Consider the following 22,644-nt stretch of genomic DNA (forward strand, 5'->3'; position numbering starts at 1 on the left):
CATCAAACCAGCCCACTCCGGCTGTCCACTGAGGAATTTTAATGAACAGAATAGTATAAGATAAACAACCCTCTCAGAAGCCATAAGTCTTTCAGAAGTCATAATATGGTGAATCAACAAGTCTTTCTCCCCCTGCTTTATCTCTCTTATCTGTAGCAGATGTTCCAGTTCCAGCATGTTTTCCCTTACATCTCTCTCTCTCTCTCATTTGCAGCATAGCAACAGTAACGGTTTGCGATTCTTCCGGGGGGGGGGGGGGTTGGGGGAAACATGGGCAACTCTGCACCCTTCTGCCCATCAGAGCTGTTCATCCTTCATAACACTGCCACAACGCATTCAAAGTATCACCGGAAAGTTTGCATTGCGCCTACAATATGTAATTTATAGACTTTATTTTGTTTATCTATGCATATTTCATTTCTAAATTTCATTCGTAGTGTTTTTAAGTTATTGTGTGGTATATGTGTGTTGTACATATTACACTTTGCACCATGGTCCGAAGAAAGTTGGCTCGTTTGGTGGTATATACGCATATAGTTAAATGACAATAAACTTGAAGTGACTTGATTTGGCTTGTTGGACATAGCGTTCAGCTCATGTACCTATTGCTTTGGTGACACATTGCAGATAAAAATATTATTAAGTTGTCAAAATGACACATGTTCACATGCAATATCATTGCTGTTTTACAGTCTTGCTCTACCCCTCTTATAATTGTACTTCAGTGTAGGCAGGAGAAAATAAAACCAACACTAAAGATGGAAGACTTCCGGTAAGATTATGGTGTGGGCAAACACACGGCCTCTCGACGAGGTGTGGAGTGCAACCAAAGGTGCATATTTCTTTGTAAGATTTCTTTTTACGCAACAAAGACAATTCTATTCGAAGAACTTAGGTAATATAGGACTACTCCATCAGTGTACCTCTCATTGATCGGAGTACCTGGACTGGTGCCGGAGGAGCCGGCCGAGGTGTTGAAATGGCCGTACATGATGTTGGGCGAAGGAGCCAGCTGAAAAGCCGAAGGAGACAGTCGGGATATCGGAGGGCTCTGCGGGAATGTCGGAGCTGTCCTTGCTGTCTACTACTCAGAAGCATCGACGTTGGTGCAGCATAACCATGGGAGAGTATCTCGTACATTTCACTTGCGATCACAAGACTCTGTTGGACGATACAGGTAATGTAAGTTGCCTCGGGCCTGCTACCCTTGTCTGTTGGCGAGAAAGATGACATAGGAGCTGTATAGCCTCGATTGTAGCGATGTCTAGGCCTCAAGCCTTGGGCTTGCCTGCAGCTGCACACCAGGAGAAGGACGCAGAAGTCCTACACCATGGTGTCCTCACTCATCTCGGGCCCGTCCTCTCCAGTCGGTGCTGCCCTTTCCTGCTAGAAAGGTGGAATGACAGACTGGATTGCACACTTCAGCGCATTGCCGGGAGACTGGACAATCGACTGCCGGATATTGTCACTCAGATCTTATTATATATGTTCTTTTTGTTTGATTTTTGAATTATACGACATTCATTTTTGAAATTTACTCACTATTTTCAAGTTTTCTTCCTATTTGAATATTCTGCACGATATTCCAGAAAAAGGCTGTTTATTCCGCTGTCTCTAGGTAAGATTTGAATGATAATTAAACCTGATTTGATTTTTATTTGATTTAATTGGGCCATCCCTTCACATATTCGTCTATAATCTAATAATTCTGCCAGATATATTCAAAATTTCCACAACATATCAACAGCCATAAATTTGCCATTGCAGGTATTTGTGAATAAATTCATTGCTGTCAGCACCTTCAGTAAATCACCTGAGTGAGAATCATCTGAACACGTTAGTGAACTGACTTCGGGAGAGAAATCTTATTTAGACAGATGTTGATTCAGTAGTTAGACCATAAGATATAGCAGCAAAATTAGGCCTTTAGTTCAATCGAGTCTGCTCCTCTCAGTTTCCTCTCAGTTTCTCGCCATACCCTTCATGTCCTGACCAGTTAACTATCAACTATCAACTATCTATCAACTTCTGCTTTAAAAGTACATAAAGACATAACCATAAAGAATTTCACAGATTCACCATTCTCTGGCTAACGAAATTCCTCTGCATCACCATTATAAAAGGGCACTCAATCCTGAGGCTGTGTATTCCAGGCTTTGACTCTCCCACCACAGGAAATATCCTCTCCACATTCACTCTTTCAAGGCCTTTGACCTTTCGGTAGATTTCAATGTGGTCACCCCTCATTCTTCCGACTTCCAGTGAATACAAGCCCAGAGGCTTCAGACGCTCTTCATATAACAAACCATTCACTGCTGGAATCATTTCCGTGAACCTCCTTTGAATCCTCTGCAGTCTCAGCACATCATTTCTAAGATAATGGGCTCAAAGCTGCTCACAATACTGCCAATGCTTACTGAAGTCTCAAAATTCCATCCTTGCTTTTATATTCTAGTCCTCTTGAAATGAATGCTAACATTGCATTTGCCTTACTCGACACAGACGTAACCTGTAAACTTCAGGAAATCCTGAACAAATCCTGCATCTCAGTTTTCAGTTTCTTCTCTCCATTTAGAAAATAGTCAACCATTTCTTCTACCAAGGTGCATGGCCATATACTTCCCGACACTTTCATCTGTCTTTACTTTGCCCATTCTACTAAGCTGTAAGTCCTTCTGCAGCCTCTCTAAATCTTCAGAACTACCTGCCGCTCCAGCTATCCTGATATTATCTGCAAACTTGGCTACAAAGCCATCAATTCCGTCATCCAAATCATTGACATATAACGGTAGAAGAATTGGTTCCAATTCAGACCCTGTGGAACACCACTAGTATCCTGCAGCCAGTCAGAAAAGGCTCCGTTTATTCCCACTCTTTGCCTCCTGCCAATCAGCCACTGTTTTATCTATGTTAGAATCTTTCCTGTAAGGTTCCGGTGACGTCATCGTCGAGAATGGTAACTTAAGTCATTAGCTACTCCGGAAAAACGCATATTTTGCCCCGTTAACCCATCAAATATAGTATTTTTCGAAAGCATTTAAACTGATAAGAGGGGCAAGAATGGGGAAAAGGAATGGAAATAAAAAAAGCGACACTGCGGAGCCTGTGGACGAGAGGAGTGCAGCGAGCGGCTCTCCTACACGACCGCGTGCGAGCGAGGCTGACGCTGGGCCTCGTTCAGGTGAAGCGGCGAATATGATCGAAACTTGAAAGAGATAAGTGAGTTCCAGAAAAATATAAAACAGCAGCTCCATGATATTACGTCAGAGCTCGCCACTGTCAATCAACAATTAGCGGTGGTAGAGACTCGAATTGAGAAGGTGGAAGATCGCGTGCAAAACGTGGAACGGATACTAAGTAAGACCATAAATAGTATTAAATCAACAAGAAGGTAAACTGCTTGACCTGGAGGGAAGATCATGGCGGAAAATGATCAGAATATACAACGTTCCCAAAGGAGAGGAGGAGTTGCCTGTGACGGAGTTTGTCGGAAAGTTGCTGAATGTTGTCGGAAGTTGCGGGATGCGCTGGAGCTTCCTTCGACTATGGAGCTGGAAATTGAGAGAGCGCGACGCGCGATCGTCCCGAGGCCTACCCGAGGAAGAGCAGCTAAGCCACGCTCAATAATAATTAAATTCCCTCGATACAGTACCAAGGCGGAGATTCTACAAAGGGCCTGGAGTAAAAAGAGGGTGTTTTTAGACGATGAATTAATAAATTGCGACCAAGATTACACCCCGTCCCCCGCGGTTCTGCAGAAACGTAAAGAATACTCTGAAGTAAAGCGAATACTAAAGCAGGAAAGGATTAGATCTCAAACTCCGTACCCTGCTAAACTTCGAGTGTTTTATCAAGGTGGGATCCAACTGTAACAGACAGTGGAGGAGGCGACTACAGACATGAAGGCCAGAGGGTTGCCCGTCAGCGTGATCAAACCGAGGGAAAGCCTGGCAGACGAATTATCCCGCTCTGCTTGGTAAATAGTGCGAGAATCGAGAAGACAGAAGACGGGAGGTGGCCGAGAGAAGTATATCAGAAAGAGACCGGTAGTTTTCCAAAGACAGCCCTCACCCCCTCCAGAACAGCCATAAGGGTTGGCTAACTTTAAAAATGTTGAGAAGCTAGACGCAAGCAAAAGAATACAGTGATATAACTATCTCAAGAAATACTTATTATAATGTGGATTTTATATACTCAGTTATTCTTCTTTATTTGCTCACTTACTCCTTTTTCCCCACCAAAATAAGAATATATGTGTGTGTGTATGTGTGTGTGTGTGTGTGTGTGTGTGTGTGTGTGTGTGTGTGTGTGTGTGTGTGTGTGTGTGCGCGCGCGCGTATATGGGAATGTATATATGTATATATGTGTATATGCATACTTATATATATGTTTGTGTGTGTATATGTATGTATGTGTACATATATATATATAGGAAGAGTACAGAGGAAAATATTTTCTGTGTAATGGATTTGTTCACTAACTTTCATGAATACTGCAATGGGATCCTCAACTCACAGGTAGGAGGGATTATCTCCCATAGCTAAACCCCGGGTCATCTACCAGATTCCTCAGCCTTGAAATCACACATTCGTTGCCTTTTTTCTTCTGGTTAGGGTTAGGGTTCTGTCAAAATATTGGGAAAAGTTACGCTGGTTGTTTTGACCAGTCAGAGTGTAAAGATGTCATGTTTGCCCAGGCTATCAGTGATGTAACTAAAGTCGCACTCTCTGATAAGATAACAGAGTTTGGAGAAGTAAGGCCATGGGCAGTGCAAATTTTTAAAGACATATTTTACGCAGCTGAGGGTGAAGAACTTAAAGACAAGTTGTTCTCTTTTCAGCAAAGTGAGGAACGAGTTGCCTGACCTGAAAGTTCTAATGGTCCTTTAGCGGTTGATTTAAATTCTGAGCTGGGTTCAGCAATTACATCACTGGTTGATAAATGCCAAAAGTGTACCTGCAGTGAGCCAAATTTATCGTAAGTTGAGAGTGATCTCTAGAATCAAGCCCACACCTGATGGGAAAGAGAACATCTCGGTTACTGGATGAATGGTAGTGTTCAGATAATGTGAAAAGTGTTTAAAAGGTCTAGTAGCTGATATAGTGAGGGTCCTAAAGGTAGAACATCCGTTAGACACATCAGCTAATTGCTTGCAAGCGGTGGAAGATGCTTTTGGCAGTACTGCAAGTTCAGCTGATCTTTTCATGAAATTGAGCCACACATTTCTGGAGAAAGAAGAGAAACTATCTGCCTACCTTTTTAGGTTGGAGAAATTGCTGCATTCTTTATGCCACAAAGGGGTCATTCAACTGTCTAAGAGAAATTGCCAAAGGATGGAGCAAGTTGTGAAGGGCACGCTGTAACGTAACATGTATGTTCTACATATTTGAATAATCCACTAGATGCGTCCTCCTCCTTCTTTTACCAAGTTAATTGGAGATGTTAGAGGGGAAGAAAACATGATTGCAAAGCGGAACATTTCCAAAGGCTGAGTAGTAACTTCAGTGATAGACTCTGCTGCTAAAGGGTCCCCTGATGCCACAGCGATAGAGCTTTTGAGGAATGCGGTGGAAAACCTTTGAGCTGAGTTGATTTGACAGATATCTGATAATGTTTCAGCTAATTGTGACACGTCTGTTGGGAAACATGATCCATGCAGGACTTAAAGCGCAGAGGAAAGCTGGTGAAAAGGACTCTTTAATAGAGAAGAAATCGGTATTTTCTGTTATAGCTGTGGAGAGCATGGGAATTTTAAGCAAAACTATGAGGGACAGGGATATCTTTGAAAAGTAAGTCAGCAGTTAATCAAACAGAGAAGAAAAGAAGCAAATCTATGTAGGGACCCAGTAAAGGAACGGGCTGACAACTCAGAGAGGATACATTCTAATCAGTGTATCAAAGAAAACAGTGAAGTGCAAAATACTATTCCTGAAGGTTTAGTGGGAACAAGCTCTGATGTATCCATATGGTTTGAAGGTGTTTATTCGACAGCCATACATGACATAGGTTCTCAAGTTACTTTGCTTTATAACTGCTTTTACCACAGATTTTTGATGAATTTACTATTGACAGCACTCAGTGCCCTTTACATTTGGGGCCTTAGTACTGTCGAGCATCCATACAATGTTTATTTGTCATTGAAACTGGAGTTTACAGAAGCGGATGTTGGAGTGTGACTATTGACACACAAGTGTTGGTTTGCCTGGATCCGTTTGAAAAGTTGAAGCTTTCATTCTTGTGGGAACAAATACTCCCATTGTGAGAAAGGAGAATGCAAGAAGAGAAATGGAAAGAATTTTTTAGAAACCTTGTCCATTCACTCGGTATTCAGAGTTGCTTTTGAGACCGTGCACGTTCTCCTAAGCAGAATGATGAGCATAAACGAAGAAGTATATGGTACACCCAGTCTAAACCTGCAATGTTGCATCCTGGAGGAGTAGCTGGAATGACAAAGGACATCCTTGTCGAAAGCACGTCTCACTGGTTAGCAGCAGTGGAGTTTGAAGATGTTCAATAACACCTGCTTAAAATGAAAGAATCTGAATTCAGTCATGGGACAGGGGCAACTGAATTCCCAGAAAGTACGAGTAATAGACGAGGGGAAGCGTTCTCCAGTGGACAGGGAAGGGTTGGCTGACGCTGTAGAAGCTGAAAGTAAGGAAGTCAGAAAGTCAGTAGACCCCCAGCAAGGCTGGCAGAGGATGCACCTGCGAAATAGAGTGTTATGTCATTTCCCATGGTGAGATATGTAACTTCCATTTACAAATAGACAATATAGACAATAGGTGCAGAAGTAGACCTTTCGTCCCTTCGAGCCTGCATTGCCATTCTGAGATCATGGCTGATCATCTACTATCAATACCTGGTTCCTGCCCTGTCCCCATATCCCTTGATTCCCCTATCCATAAGATACCTATCTAGCTCCTTCTTGAAAGCATCCAGAGAATTGGCCTCCACTGCCTTCCGAGGCAGTGCATTCCAGACCCCCACAACTCTCTGGGAGAAGAAGTTTTTCCTTAACTCAGTCCTAAATACCTACCCCTTATTCTCAAACCATGCCCTCTGGTACTGGACTCTCCCAGCATCTGGAACATATTTCCTGCCTATATCTTGTCCAATCACTTAATAATCTTATATGTTGCAATTAGATCCCCTCTCAATCTCCTTAATGCCAGCGTGTACAAGCCCAGTCTCTCTAACCACTCTGCGTAAGACAGTCCGGACATCCCAGGAATTAACCTCGTGAATCTACGCTGCACTTCCTCTATAGCCAGGATGTCCTTCCTTAACCCTGGAGACCAAAACTGTACACAATACTCCAGGTGTGGTCTCACCAGGGCCCTGTACAAATGCAAAAGAATTTCCTTGCTTTTATACTCAATTCCCTTTGTAATAAAGGTCAACATTCCATTAGCCTTCTTCACTGCCTGCTGCACTTGTTCATTCACCTTCAGTGCCTTATGAACAAGTACTCCTAGATCTCTTTGTATTTCTCCCTTACGTAACTCTACACCGTTCAGACAATAATCCGCCTTTTCTGTTCTTACTCCCAAAGTGGATAACCTCACACTTATTTACATTAAACGTCATCTGCCAAGTATCTTCCCACTCACTCAGCCTACCTAAGTCACCCTGGATTCTCCTAACATCCTCATCACATGTCACACTGCCACCCAGCTTAGTATCATCAGCAAACTTGCTGATGTTATTCTCAATGCCTTCATCTAAATCGTTTATGTAAATCGTAAACAGCTGTGGTCCCAATACCGAGCCCTGTGGCACCTCACTAGTCACCACCTGCCATTCCGAGAAACACCCATTCACCATTCCCCTTTGCTTTCTATCTGCCAACCAGTTTCCTATCCATGTCAATATCTTCCCCCCAATGCCATGAGCTCTGATTTTACCCACCAATCTCCTATGTGGGACCTTATCAAATGCCTTCTGAAAATCGAGGTACACTACATCCACTGGATCTCCCTTGTCTAACTTCCTGGTTACATCCTCGAAAAACTCCAATAGATTAGTCAAGCATGATTTGCCCTTGGTAAATCCATGCTGGCTCGGCCAAATCCTATCAGTGCTATCCAGATACGCCACTATTTCATCTTTAATAATGGACTTTAGCATCTTCCCCACTACTGATGTTAGGCTGACAGGACGATTGTTCTCTGTTTTCTCCCTCCCTCCTTTCTTAAAAAGTGGGATAACATTAGCCATTCTCCAATCCTCAGGAACTGATCCTGAATCTAAGGAACATTGGAAAATGATTACCAATGCATCCGCAATTTCCAGGGCCATCTCCTTTAGTACCCTAGGATGCAGACTATCTGGACCTGGGGATTTGTCAGCCTTCAGTCCCATCAGTCTACTCATCACCGTTTCCTTCCTAATGTCAATCTGTTTCATTTCTTCTGTTACCCTATGTCTTTGGCCCATCCATACATCTGGGAGGTTGCTGGTGTCTTCCCGAGTGAAGACGGGTCTAAAGTACTTATTAAATTCTTCTGCCGTTTCTCTGTTTCCCATGACAATTTCACCCAATTCATTCTTCAAGGGCCCAACATTGTTCTTAACTATCTTCTTTCTCTTCACATACCTAAAAAAGCTTTTGCTATCCTCCTTTATATTCCTGGCTAGCTTGCGTTCAGACCTCATTTTCTCTCCCCGTATTGCCTTTTCAGTTAGGTTCTGTTGTTCCTTAAAAATTTCCCAATCATCTGTCCTCCCACTCACTTTAGCTCTGTCATACTTACTTTTTTTTAATGCTATGCCATCTCTGACATCCTTTGTCAACCACTGTGGCCCCGTTCCCCCCTTTGAATCCTTCCTTCTCTGGGGGATGAACTGATTTTGCACCTTGTGCATTATTCCCAAGAATACCTGCCATTGCTGTTCCACTGTCTTTTCTGCTAGGATATCCGTTCAGTTAACTTTGGCCAGCTCCCCACTCATGGCTCCATAGTCTCCCCTGTTCAACTGCAACACTGACACCTCCGATCTGCCCTTATCCTTCTCAAATTGCAGATAAACACTTATCATATTATGGTCACTACCTCCTAATGGCTTCTTTACTTAGATTGGGAGTGCTGAAATCACAACATTCATTTGAATACTGTGTTATTTATAATGGTTTATTAAATTCCAAAGTCATGAGGACATGACTATTTTTGGTGGGGGAGAATGTATTGCCCTAGTTAAGATTTCTACTACTGTGCTGTGAGGTATCCTTTTTCGACACTTTTCTGCAAACACAATGTGTCCTGCTGGAAGACGTGTTTTGACCTCAGCTAAAGATACGCAGCCATGTTGTCCCACTCAGGAATGTGTGTCAGCCAATTTTATGTTTCTATAAAATCTCCTCTTATTATTCTGAATTCAAGTGAGTACAGTTCCAGGCGACTCAATCTCTCCTTATAGTCTAACCTCCTCATATCTGTACTCAACCTGGTGAACCGCCTCTGCACCACCTCCAAAGCCAGTATATCCTTCCTCCAGAACGGAGACCAGAACTGCACACAGTTCTCCTGGTGCAGCCTCAGCACTACCCTGTACATTTGCAGCATAGCTCCCTGCTCTTAAATTCAACCCCTCCAGCAAGGAAGGCCAGCATACCATTTGCCTTCTTGAAAGCCTGCTGCACCTGCAAGCCAACCTTTTGTATTCATGCATAAGAACCCCCAAGGCTCTCTATACAGCAGCATGCTGCAATTTTTTAAATATTTAAATACTAATTTGCTCTTTCGTTTTTCCTTTCAATGTGGGTGACCTCGCATTTACCAACATTGTACTCCATCTGCCAGACCCTTGCCCACTCATTGAACCTAAATATATCTCTCTGCAGACTCTCCATGTCTTCTTCAGAATTTGATTTTCCAATAAATTTAGTATCATCAGCAAACTTAGATACACTACACACAGACTCTACTTCCAGATCATCAATGCATATCATGAACATTTGCTGGCCTAGCACCGTTCACCACTGATTGCCAATCAAAGCAACAAACATGTAATCCAACTCTCTTTCTATAAGTTAAACAATCCTCCATCCATGCTAATACATCACCCCCAACTCTTAACGCTATGCATCATTTAAGAAGTGCTTTGTGCAGACTTATGGTTCAAAGGAAGAAGGGCCAATACTCCTGAATTAGCCAGTTCGTTTCAAATGGTCTTTAAGGGAAGTTCATTTCAGTATAATATACTGCAAAAGATTTAAAGGCTCGATATGCTGATATTTTTTTCATACTATTTGCTAATCATGCCCGGCTGCGCTAAAATTCCAGACTAGATTTAATTTATGCTGCAGACGCAAAATGCTGGAGGGACTCAGCAAACCAGGCAGCATCTATGAAAATAAGTAAAATGTCGACGTTTCCGGCGCAGACCCTTCATCAGGACTGACAAAAGATTCAGATTCAGATTCAGTTTATTGTCATTTAGAAACCACAAATGCAATGCATTTAAAAAATGAGACAACGTTCCCCCAGAATGACATCACAAAAGCATATGACAAAACAGACTACATCAGAAAATCCATGTAACGTTTAACAATCCCCAATCCAGAGTACGGAGAGGCTGCTGCGTATTAATATCGCGCTACCGTCTGGCGTGTTCCCTGGAGAGGAGCTCCAAATCCACCAGACAAAAATAAGACCAAAACTAAAGCTACAAGACCTGCACAAAACCACATAATTACAACATATAGTTACTACAGTGCAAACAATAGCATAATTGATTTTAAAAAAAAACAGACTATGGGCACAGTAAAAATAGTCCAAGATGTTAAAGGACTGTAAGTTCAAAAGAAATCACCACAGTTTCCACAAGTCCCCAGGGTTCCGACAGACTCGCCATCCCACGCCAGCGACAGAAGGGAGTACCCCTGCTCTGGACTTCCAAGGCGCCGCCCGTCTCAGCGTCGCAGACGCAGCACACAATGAAAGCTCCGTCGAAAGCAGCCTCACACTGAATGCGACCTGGAAAAGGATGAGAAATGGACAAGAAGGTGGGGAGAGCAGATAAGAGGTATATGGGGTAGGTAGTAGATGCAATCAGGAGAGAGGGAGCATTGCAATAAAGAGCTACAAAGCCGATTGGTGAAAGCAATAAATGGCTGGAGAAGGGGTAATCTGATAGGTGATGGAAGAACACAATCAATGAAAAATTCCTATGTCAATCCTTTCAATCCTCATCGCCAATCAGCTTTGAAATTTAGGCAGGCATGTATATAGGTATTGGACAGTTGGGATCTCAAAGCCAATGTACGAGTCCGTTTGAAATAAATGATTCTGCAATTTAAGATGGTACAGAACAATCATTCCCGTCCTTGCAGACACAGCACCTCCGTAAAGTGCATCAGGTTCTCCGTAAAGAGCGCCAATTTCACATCAGGAACAACATCACCTCCCTGAATAAAAAGGCACGGCAGTTACATGAGAGCGTTCTGAAAGGCTGCATGGCCAACAGGTATGGGAGCACCTTACCATCGGACAGGAAGTCCCGACAAAGGATTGTGAGATCAGCCGAGAAGATAATAGGGGGTTGCTTACTTTCCATCAGTGACTTTTATAGGGAGCTTTGCGTACTCAGTGCCCTTAGTATAATCAATAATCCCACTTGTTCAACCATCAGGCAGGAGACTCATATGTATAAAAACAAGATCTGGATTGTCAACAGCTTAATCCCTCGAAGAGTCAACGGATAGTTTGCATTGTACCCTACAATATTTGATTTGAGCACATTGTTCTGCGTAATTCATTTGTAGATGAAATTCTTAGTTTTCCAAGTCATTATGTGTTATATGTGTTGTGAATACTACGGTGCTTACCACAACGCACAATTAAATTCAAAGTACGAAGGATATTTATGATCAAAGTACGTACATGTCACCGTATAGCACCTTGTGATGGATTTTCTTGCACGCATATGCAGAAAAAATAAAGAAACACAATAGAATTTATGCAAAACCACACATAAACAAAGACTGAAAGACAAAAAATTTGCAAATTAAGACAAATCGCACAAATACTAATAACAAAAAGGAAAAAAAATAATGCTGAGAAAAGGAGTTGAGGAGTCCTTGTAAGTTAGTGCATAGGTTGAAGAATTAATTCAAATATGAATGGGTGAAGTTACCCACGCTGCTTCAGGAGGCTGATGATAGTCGGGCAATAACTGTTGACGAAGCTGTGGCATTTAAAGCTCCTGTTTCTCCTGACAGATGGTAGTAGCGAGAAGATATCATAGCCTGGCTGGTAAGGGCTATTGATGATGGACTCTGCTTTCTCGCGGTGGCACCCTTTCTAAGTGTGCACAATGGTGAGAAGGACTATTCCTGTTATGGTCTGCACTGTTCCCGCCACAATTTGTCGACACGCCTGTTCCTGGGTATTGGCATTTCTTTGCCACTCCATGATGCAAATCGTCACGATACTCTGCACTGAACATCACAAGGTGTTCATCACGAGAGCAACAAACAAATCGACTTTTTAAATATCCTTTCTACTATCACACAGTTCGGGGCAAACGGGAGCACTTGCTACGGCCACTCTTTGAACACAAAAGTGACTGAATCGCATGAGACTCCTGACTGTACCGCCCACATCTGAGACCCGGATGAGTGTTGGTGGCCAGATTTACAGTTAAAGGGCCGACCATGTTTTGAAGCTATCAGCCCTCCTGAGTCCTGTCATCAGCACGACGAAAAGCATTCATTGTTTACTTTTGGCTCGTAACTAACATGCAGATAATTGACTCACCGGGGAGTCCCGAGCAAAATATAACTGCTGGAGAAAAGCAGAAACTAGAACCATTTACGCAGAGCATGCACGCCCCAGTAAGCGGACTGCTATATGCGATTTACTATCCTTTTCTTGCCATCATTGGTTTTCCCAGTAAGTTGTGCATCCTCAGTCATCTGCTGTACCTTACTTATAGTGATTCCAGAGATGTTTGATATGGAATTCCACTGCTTCGTTTCAGCAGCGCTGGTTGTAAGTGAGCAATTATAACTAAGAAACTAGATGGCAAACTTGCTGTATTTACAGATCAGTGTCCAATGGTGATTCTAACTGATATTCCTTGACAGATGTCCGAGCCATTTAAGTTTACTAGCAGAAATGTTGCAGATATTATCTCAAGAAATAATGTGATGTGAATATATCTGTTCACGTTAAATGTCCAACCTTTATTTAATAGTGTACTGTATGATTTAACATTAACAGTAATACATGTATAAATGTATCTGATAACGTGCGTGATGCTAAGATGCATTGCTGCACATCAAGCCTTCTTAAATAATATTTTATGTCTGCCAGGCTGCGGTAACATTCCAGACATTTAGTTTATGCAACACAAGCTAAATGCTGGACGATTGGATCATGCCAAGTGGCATCTATGGAAAGGAGTAAGCAGTCGACGTTTCCGACCGAATACCTTCATCAGGACAGGGGAAAAAAAGATGAGAAGTTAGGTCAAGCTGGGAGGAGGTCAGGAAGAAGGTAGGCGATAGGTGAAACCCGGAGAACGGAGGGCACAAGTCAAGGGCTCGGAAGCTGATGGGTAAAAGAGCTAAACGTCTGGAGAAGGGGGAATTTGATTAGGAGAGGCCAGACGACCATCGAAAAAAATGGAAGGGGGAGGAGCACCAGAGGCAGTTGATGGGCAGGAAAGGAGATGATGTGAGAGAGGGAACCGGGAATGGAAGAGTCAAGTAATCGATGTTCATGCCATCAGGTTGGAGACTACACAGACACAATATAAGGTGTTATTCATAAAATCTAAATGTGGCTTCATCGTGGCAATAGAGGACGCCATTAGATTTAGTGTATGCAGAGCTGACATTATCAGCTATGTGATAGGTTTAGTACCCAGCCAGCGAACATGCCATTGATCTTCTTTAGAACAACGCGCATTTCCAGCGATGCCCGTGTTATTTTCTTCAGAAACGTCATTTCCACATTTAAACCTGAAGATGCGATTGGCTGTTTTCTTCGCAGCACCCAGATTAAACGGGATAGAGGGTTCTGCAGTAGAGCACAGACATCTATCTCAGGATAATACTGATTACAGACATGAAGCAATTTAAATAGATCTGTTCAATATACTTTTCAAAGACAGAAAGAAAATAACGGATATGAATATAGATGTAAAGCTGATGAATAAAGTATACATGATACTGAGTTATTGGCCATATTAACTGAACTTTTAAGGATAAACCCTTGCTTCCATTTCTCGTAATCGAGAATACAGAAATAAAAATCCAATAGCCTTCCATGGGCCCAGTCGGCCAATTCCTACCTTATACCGTGCTACAATTTTAGGAATCACTCGAGTGAATTTTATTTTTACCCTTATAGCGTCATTTATAAAGTCATCTCATGAATTCCCATCTGTACTGAGACTTCAAACATTCAATCTCGAACCGTTCCTCTTGTTCTCTTAACAGCGACCTTGGCAGCAGTTGTGGTTCTGTCACGGGGAAGATGCGGTCTCTCCAAATGCGTTACTTATTACCTGGTGGCAATGGCGGTGACGGATCTGCTGGACATTATCACGAACGTGATACTGAATAGAATCACTGGTATCTTTTTCCGGAACAGTTTGCTCTCCACCACTCCCGCATGTAGTCTCAGCACGGCGCTGATTTATTTCAGCAGGGATTGCTCGGTGTGGTTGACGGTCGCTTTCACGTTCGACCGGTTTGTCGCTATTTGTTGTCTGGAGCTAAAAAGGAGATATTGCAATGAGAAATCTGCTGCTGTAGTTATATCTGTTGTCTGTTTTCTGACAACCGTTAAGAATGTACCCTATTACATTGTGTATCAGCCCTTGTATATACTAGATGGCGTACCCAGGTTTTGTGATTATAAACTAAGCTTCTACACTGAACCAGTCTGGATAGCATATGATTGGTTGGACCAACTTTTAACGCCGTGCATCCCTTTTCTTCTGATCCTGCTGTTCAATGTTCTGACCATTAGACATATTTTGTTATCGAACAGAGTCCGCAGGGGACTTCGGGGTGAGAAAGAGGGGAAGAATCTCGAAGATGTAGAAACGGATAAGCGGAAAAAATCCATGATATTACTTTTCACTATCTCCGTCAGTTTTCTGTTTCTGTGGACTACACATGTCGTTAATTTTCTATACGTGCAGATTAAAGGCATTTTATATATATCAGGATTCAATTTCGGGGACCCACGCTACATTCTCCAAGAGAGCGGCAACATGCTTTCAAGCCTGAGTTTCTGCACGAATTCTTTCATTTACGCGGTAACTCAGGCTAACTTCAGAGAGGAGTTGAAGAAGACACTGAAGTATCCCATTACTGCATTTACTAGCTGTTTTACTAGGCAAAAATGAATAAATTCTGCTGCCTTTGATGTTTGCGTCATTCACTTTTGCTTTTAAATATATTTTAAATTATAGTTTTTATAAATATGTATTGTAAAGCACTGCTGCACCAAATCAACAAATTTCAAGACATTTTAAACCTGATTCTGAGATAATCAATTTCAGAACACCTACGTCATCCTCGCAATCCCTTTCGCCAATTGGCTTTGAAATTTCGTCCGGCCTGCATATATTAAGCATGTATCATTCAAATCTGTTATACAGGTATTGTACAGTTGGGGACGTAGAACCAGTGTACGAGTTGGTTTTAAGGAAATGTTTGTGGACTTTAGGAAGGTCAGAAGGACCGTCCCAGTCTACGCAGACATGGCTCCTCCATGGGCTGCACCAGTTTCCTGGGTGTTCGCATCACAGATGACTTCAACAGGTCCCTCAATTTACCTCTCTGAATAAAAAGGCACACACTCCCCCTCCATCTCAATTGAATTTTACAGAAGCTCCATTGAGAGTATCCTGAAAAGCTGCATGTTCATTAGGTATAGGATCAACAGAGCATCAGACGGGAAGGATAGTAAGAATTGCCTAGAGGATAATAGGGGTTTCACCTCCAACCATCATTGACATTTGTTGGGAGCGCTATTTACGCAGAACACTCAGTATTATCAAGCATCCCACTATTTCATCCAGCATCCTCCTTAACATTCTACCATCAGGCAGAAGACTCCAATGAATAAAAACTAGACTGATATGGGAAACAACTTCTTCCCTCAGGTGATAAGCTTCTGACCTTCCTGCCACATTGTATTCAAAGTATCACCGGAAAATTTGTATTGCACCCTACAATATGTAATTTATAGACTTTATGTTGTTTATCTATGCATCTTTCATTTCTAGATTTAATTCATAGTGTTTTAAGTTATTGTGTGGAGAAAGTTGGCTCGTTTGTGGGATATATGTATATAGTTAAATGACAATAAACTTGACATGACTTGATTTGGCTTGTCACTACCTGCTAACGGGATGACTGCCTTGTTACCAGTTAAACCAACAATCCTGGGACCTGAACGTTCTGCATCAACCCATATGGCAAATAATTTTCGGAAGGTAGAACTGCAGGTCGTGGTGAAATATTTCCTGGGAATGGACTAAGACCTTACAATGGACAATGTCCATGGAATGCGAATTAATATGAGATGGCCATCGCCAGATACACTCATTTATGATATTCAAGGGCCTTCACAATAAAACAATGAAATACAATGGAATCAATGAAAGCTACTCACAAAAACTAGCAGCATAAGAAGACAAACTGTACAAATACCAAAAAAATAAGTTAATGGAAAATAAATAAATAGATTCATTGCTTGATAGACGAGTGGACAGAAAGATAGGTAGATACATATAAAATAAATAAATAAACAAAGAAACACGTAATTAACTAGATAGTAAATAGATAGATAGATGGATAGATGGCAGTGTGGGTCTAAATATAATCAACTTGTTGAACACAGAGTTCAGCTCATATACCTATTCCTTTGGTAACAAATTGCAGAAAAAAAATATTATTAAGACGTCAAAATTACAAATGTTCACATGCCATGTCATTATTGTTTTACTGCCTGGCTTTACACACACGGCCTCTTGAGGAGATGTGGGGTGCAACCAAAGGTGCATATTTCTTTGTAAGATTTCTTTTCATGCAACAAAGACAATTCTACTCCAAGAATTTCAGGTCCTTAGGGCTACTCCATCAGTGAACTTCTCATTGATCGGAGTACCTGGACTGTTGCTGGATGAGCCGGCCGAGGTATTGAAATGGCCGTACTTGATGTTGGGAGAAGGAACCAGCCGAAATATCGAAGGAATAAGTTGGGATATCGGAGGGTTCTGCGGGAATGTCGGAGCAGACCTTGCTGTCTACTACTCAGAAGCATCGACGTTGGTGCAGCATAACCATGGGAGATTATCTCGTACATTTCACTTGCGATCACAAGACTCTGTTGGACCTTGATACAGGTAATGTAAGTTGCAGCGGGCCTGTTAACTTTGTCTGTTGGCGGCAAAGATGACATGGGAACTATATATTCTCGATTGTAGCGAGAACTAAGCATCAAGCCTTGGGCTTGCCTGCTGCTGCACACCAGGTGAAGGACGCAGAAACCCTACACCATGGTGTCCGCACGCATCTCGGGCTCGGCCTGTCCAGTCGGTGCTGCCCTTTGCTGCTAGAAAGGTGGAATGACAGACTGGATTGTGCACTTCAGCGCATTGCCAGGAGACTGGACAATCGACTGCAGGATATTGTCACTCAGGTTTTATAATATATATATATATATATATATATAAGACTCAATATAATATATATATAATATAATATATATAATATATACACTCCCCATATAATATATATGTTCTTTTTTGCTCGATTTTTGAATTATACGACATTCATTTTTGAACTTTACTCACTATTTTCAAGTTTTCTTGGTATTTGAATGTTTTTCACCATATCCCAGAAAAAGGCTGTCTTATTCTGCAGTATCTATGTCAGATTTGAATGACAAGGAGTAGTATAGGAAACTGATACAGGACTTTGTGATATGGTGCAACTCAAACTACCTGCGTCTCAATATCACCAAGACCAAGGAGATGGTGGTGGACTTTAGGAGATCTAGGCCTCATATGGAGCCAGTGATCATTAATGGAGAATGTGTGGAGCAGGTTAAGACCTACAAGTATCTGGGAGTACAGTTAGACGAGAAGCTAGACTGGACTGCCAACACAGATGCCTTGTGCAGGAAGGCACAGAGTCGACTGTACTTCCTAAGAAGGTTGGCGTCATTCAATGTCTGTAGTGAGATGCTGAAGATGTTCTATAGGTCAGTTGTGGAGAGCGCCCTCTTCTTTGTGGTGGCGTGTTGGGGAGGAAGCATTAAGAAGAGGGACGCCTCACGTCTTAATAAGCTGGTAAGGAAGGCGGGCTCTGTCATGGGCAAAGTACTGGAGAGTTTAACATCGGTAGCTGAGCGAAGGGCGCTGAGTAGGCTACGGTCAATTATGGATAACTCTGAACATCCTCTACATAGCACCATCCAGAGACAGAGAAGCAGTTTCAGCGACAGGTTACTATCGATACAATGCTCCTCAGACAGGATGAAGAGGTCAATACTCCCCAATGCCATTAGGCTTTACAATTCTACCGCCAGGACTTAAGAACTTTTTAAAAGCTATTATTAATGCTTTTTGAGATAGTGATTTAGATGTATATCATATTTTTTACTGAGTTAAGTATTGTATGTAATTAGTTTTGCTACAACAAGTGTATGGGACATTGGAAAAAAGTTGAATTTCCCCATGGAGATGAATAAAGTATCTATCTATCTATCTATCTATCTATCTATCAACTAAACTTGATTTGATTTTTATTTGATTTCATTGGACCATCCATTCACATATTCGGCTATAATCTATTAATTCTGCCAGATATATTCAAAAATTCCACAACATATAAACAGCAATGAATTTGCCATTGTAGGTATTAGTGAATAAATTCATTGCTGTCAGCACCTTGAGTAAATTACCTGAGGGAGAATCATCTGAACATGTCAGTGAACTGACTTCGGGAGAGAAATCTTATTTAGATAAATGATGATTCAGTAGTTAGACCATAAGATATAGGAGCAAAATTAGGCCATTATTTCAATCAAGTCTGCTCCTCTCAGTTTCCTCTCAGCTCCTCCCCATACCCTTCATGTCCTGACCAATCAAGGATCTATCAATCTGCTTTAAAAATACATAAATACTTGACCTCCACAGCTGCCTGTGGCAAAGAATCTCACAGATTCACCATTCTCTGGCTAACGAAAGTCCTCCTCATCACCATTATAAAAGGACACACTAACCTGAGTCTGTGTCTTCTAGTCTTTGACTCTCCCACCGTAGGAAATATCCTCTCCACATCCACTCTATCAAGACCTTTGACCTTTCAGTAGCTTTCAATGCGGTCACCCCTCATTCTGCCGACTTCCAGTGATTACAAGCCCAGAGGCTTCAGACGCTCTTCATAAAACAAACCATTCAATATTAGAATCATTTTCTTGAACCTCCTATGAATCCTCACCAGTCTCAGCACATCCTTTCTAAGATAATGGCTCAAAGCTGCTCACAATACTGCCAGTGCTTTATGAAGTCTCAACATTCCATCCTTGCTTTTATATTCTAGTCCTCTTGAAATGAATGCTAACATTGCATTTGCTTTCCTCGCCACAGACTTAACCTGTAAATTAAACCCCAGGGAATCCTGTAAAAACCCTGCATCTCAGTTTTCTGTATTTTCTCTCCATTTAGAAAATAGTAAACCATTTATTCTACCAAAGTGCATGGCCATACACTTCCCGACACTTTAATCTGCCATTTCTTTGCCCATTCTCCTAAGCTGTAAGTCCTTCTGTAGCCTCTCTACATCCTCAGAACTACCTGCCCCTCCAACTATCCTCAGATTATCTGCAAACATTGCTACAAAGCCATCCATCCTGTCATCCAAATCATTGACATATAACGTTAGAATAATTGGTTCCAATTCAGACCCGGTGGAACACCACTAGTCACCTGTAGCCAGTCAGAAAAGGCACCGTTTATTCCCACTCTTTGCCTCCTGCCAATCAGCCACTGTTTTATCTATGTTAAAATCTTTCCTGCAATATCATGGGCTCATCACTTGTAAGCCACTTCGTGTGTGGCATTTTGTCAAAGGCCTTCTGAAAATCAAAGTACACAACCGATTCTCCTTTGTCTATTCTGCTTGTTACCTTTTCAAAGAATTCCAACAGATTTGTCAGGCAAGAATTTCCCTTGATGAAACCATGCTGTCTATGGCCTATTTTATCATGTGTCTCCAAGTACCCTGAGATCTCTTCTTTAATAATCAACTTCATCTTCTCACCACTGAGGTCAGACTAACTGGCCTATAGATTCCTTTCTTCTGCCTCTCTCCCTTCTTGATGAGTTCGTGACATTTGCAATTTTCTTCCAGAATAATTCCAGAGTCTGATGATTCTTGAAAGATCATTATTAATGCCTCCACAACTCTGCAGCCACCTCTTTCAGAACCTTGGGGTATACATCATCTGATCCAGGTGACCCACCTACCCTCAGACCTGTCAGTTTCCCAAACCCTTCTGTCCAGATATGGTAACTTCACACTCTTTATGGCCCTGACACCTGGGACTTGCACCATACGGCTAGTGTCTTTGACAGTGAAGTCTGATGCAGAATACTTATTTAGTTCATTCATTGTTTCATTGCCCCGTTTTACTATATCTCAGCATCCTTTTCCAGTAATCCAATATCTATTCTCACCTCTCTTTTACACCTTAGATATCTGAAGAAACTTTCGCTATCCTTTTCAATATTATTGGCTAGCTCACTTTTGTACCTTATTTACTTTATTGACTTTTTACTTGCCTTCTGTTGGTTTTTAAAATCTTCCCAATCCTCTAACTTCCCACTAATCTTTACTCTATTGTATGCACTCCCTTTGGGCTTTATGTTGCCTTTGACTTTTCTTGTTTTCCATGGTCGTGTCATCTTTTCTTTAGAACACTTCTTCCTTTTTGGGACATATATGTTCTTGTGCCTTCTGAACTGGTTCAAGAAATTACAGTGATTGCTGTTCTGCTGTCATCCCTGCCAGTTTTCTTTTCCAGTCAACTCCAACATAAGAAACATAAGAAATAGGAACAGGAGTAGGCCATCTGGCCAATCGAGCCAGCCCCGCCATTCAATATGATCATGGCTGATCTGGGCATGGTCGCAGCTCCAACTACCTGCCTCTCAGGAGATTGGGAGTCTGATATACACCAACCACCCTGACTGGCATCAAATCAATCCACAGTCAAAGTCACTTAGATCACATTTCTTCTCTGTGCCAATGTTCAGTTTGAACAACACCTGAACATTTTGACCATGTCTGCTTTCTTCTATGCATTGAGTTGATGCCACATGATTTGCTGATTGGATACAGTATTTGCTTTATTCAGCAGGTGTACTTGATACAAAGGCCACTGGGTGTGGATTACCTTGATTCAAGTCAAATTTGGGTCCCTCCCTCTATGATTCTTTTGTTACGGCAATGGCTGAATTTCGGAGATGGATCAGTGAAACAGACAGAGACAGCGGGAATCTGTGAAACAGAAGAAGAGAGAGGCAGAAGGTACATCAGAGTTGCTACAAAGAGAAACAGGAATGTTACCCTTGTGAGGTGAAAGAATTGAACATGTTTATATTGGAAGGTGCTGATATATGGTCAATGATATGAAAATAGCAAGTATGAAATCTCCAGGTCTGGGTGAAGGAAAATACAGAGAGGCAAGAAAAAGAGAGAGGGTTATATTGGGACATGAAGAGATTTGAGAAATATTAGTGTGATAAACAAATACAAAACTGAAATGGGTGAGTAGAAACAGGCAGGGGCTGGGAATGTGGAAAATATGAACTGCAGCTGATGGGAATAGAGAGATAGAGCATCATGTCTCTATCGCTCTCTGTCTCCCTGTCTTTCTCTCTTCTTATTGAAGTGTAGGTCAATGCTGACATGAAATATCTGTAGAATGACACTCGCTAAGATGTGTTAGACCAGGAGTGGATTATCAGATCTTTCATGGAGAACTCATGGCTCCCCATTTCATTCAGAGAGTACCAGAGATCTATTTATTTATAGATTTTATTTATATAAATCTATGCATTTATAATGATTGCCTTGATGATTCAATGAAATTCATTATTCAATTAGGAGACTGTTTCACCACGTTCATCAACTCTGCTCGGAATTTGCTCTAAGCAACAATGTAAGTAATTGTGTTGGTGTAGAAACTGAGTACCTGCAATAGAATTGCTGCTGTAATATTTACAGTATAAATATGGATCAGCAGCAGGCTAATGAACAATCTGTCACAAGGTGGGGACATGGGTGCTGGGAGAGGACCCATAAGCAGGACACAAACACGTCTTTCTTAGGTTCAATAAAATAGTGTTTATTACTCGCTCTACAGAAAATCGGGAAATCAAGGAGGACAAAGAGGAACATGAACCTCGGACTAGGAGATTAGGGACTTGGATCGCCGCGGACCTGGGACTTGGAAAAAGGGAACTGGGATCGCTGCAGCCCTGACTTGGACAGTGGGAACATGGATCGCCGCGGCCCTTGGACTTGGACAGTGGGAACATGGACAGTCGCAGACCTTGGACTTGGACAGTGGGGACATGGACAACCGCGGACCTCGGACTTGGACA

The 22,644-nt window shown here is 41.9% G+C and overlaps 1 protein-coding gene across 1 annotated transcript in view; it reads left to right on the forward strand.

Moving 5' to 3' along the window:
* Positions 1–1,059: 1,059 nt before the first annotated feature.
* The window catches only part of LOC140715772 (uncharacterized), an 89,064-nt gene continuing 67,479 nt past the window's right edge, over positions 1,060–22,644 (forward strand). Inside the window, exons 1-3 of the mRNA XM_073028144.1 lie at positions 1,060–1,177; positions 4,614–4,753; positions 5,620–5,715. Coding sequence (XP_072884245.1) covers positions 1,060–1,177; positions 4,614–4,753; positions 5,620–5,715 — 354 coding nt within the window. The remainder of the gene's footprint in view (positions 1,178–4,613; positions 4,754–5,619; positions 5,716–22,644) is intronic.

This window comes from Hemitrygon akajei, chromosome 24 (assembly GCF_048418815.1).
Source record: "Hemitrygon akajei chromosome 24, sHemAka1.3, whole genome shotgun sequence".
In the NCBI taxonomy this organism is placed as follows: Eukaryota; Metazoa; Chordata; class Chondrichthyes; order Myliobatiformes; family Dasyatidae; genus Hemitrygon; species Hemitrygon akajei.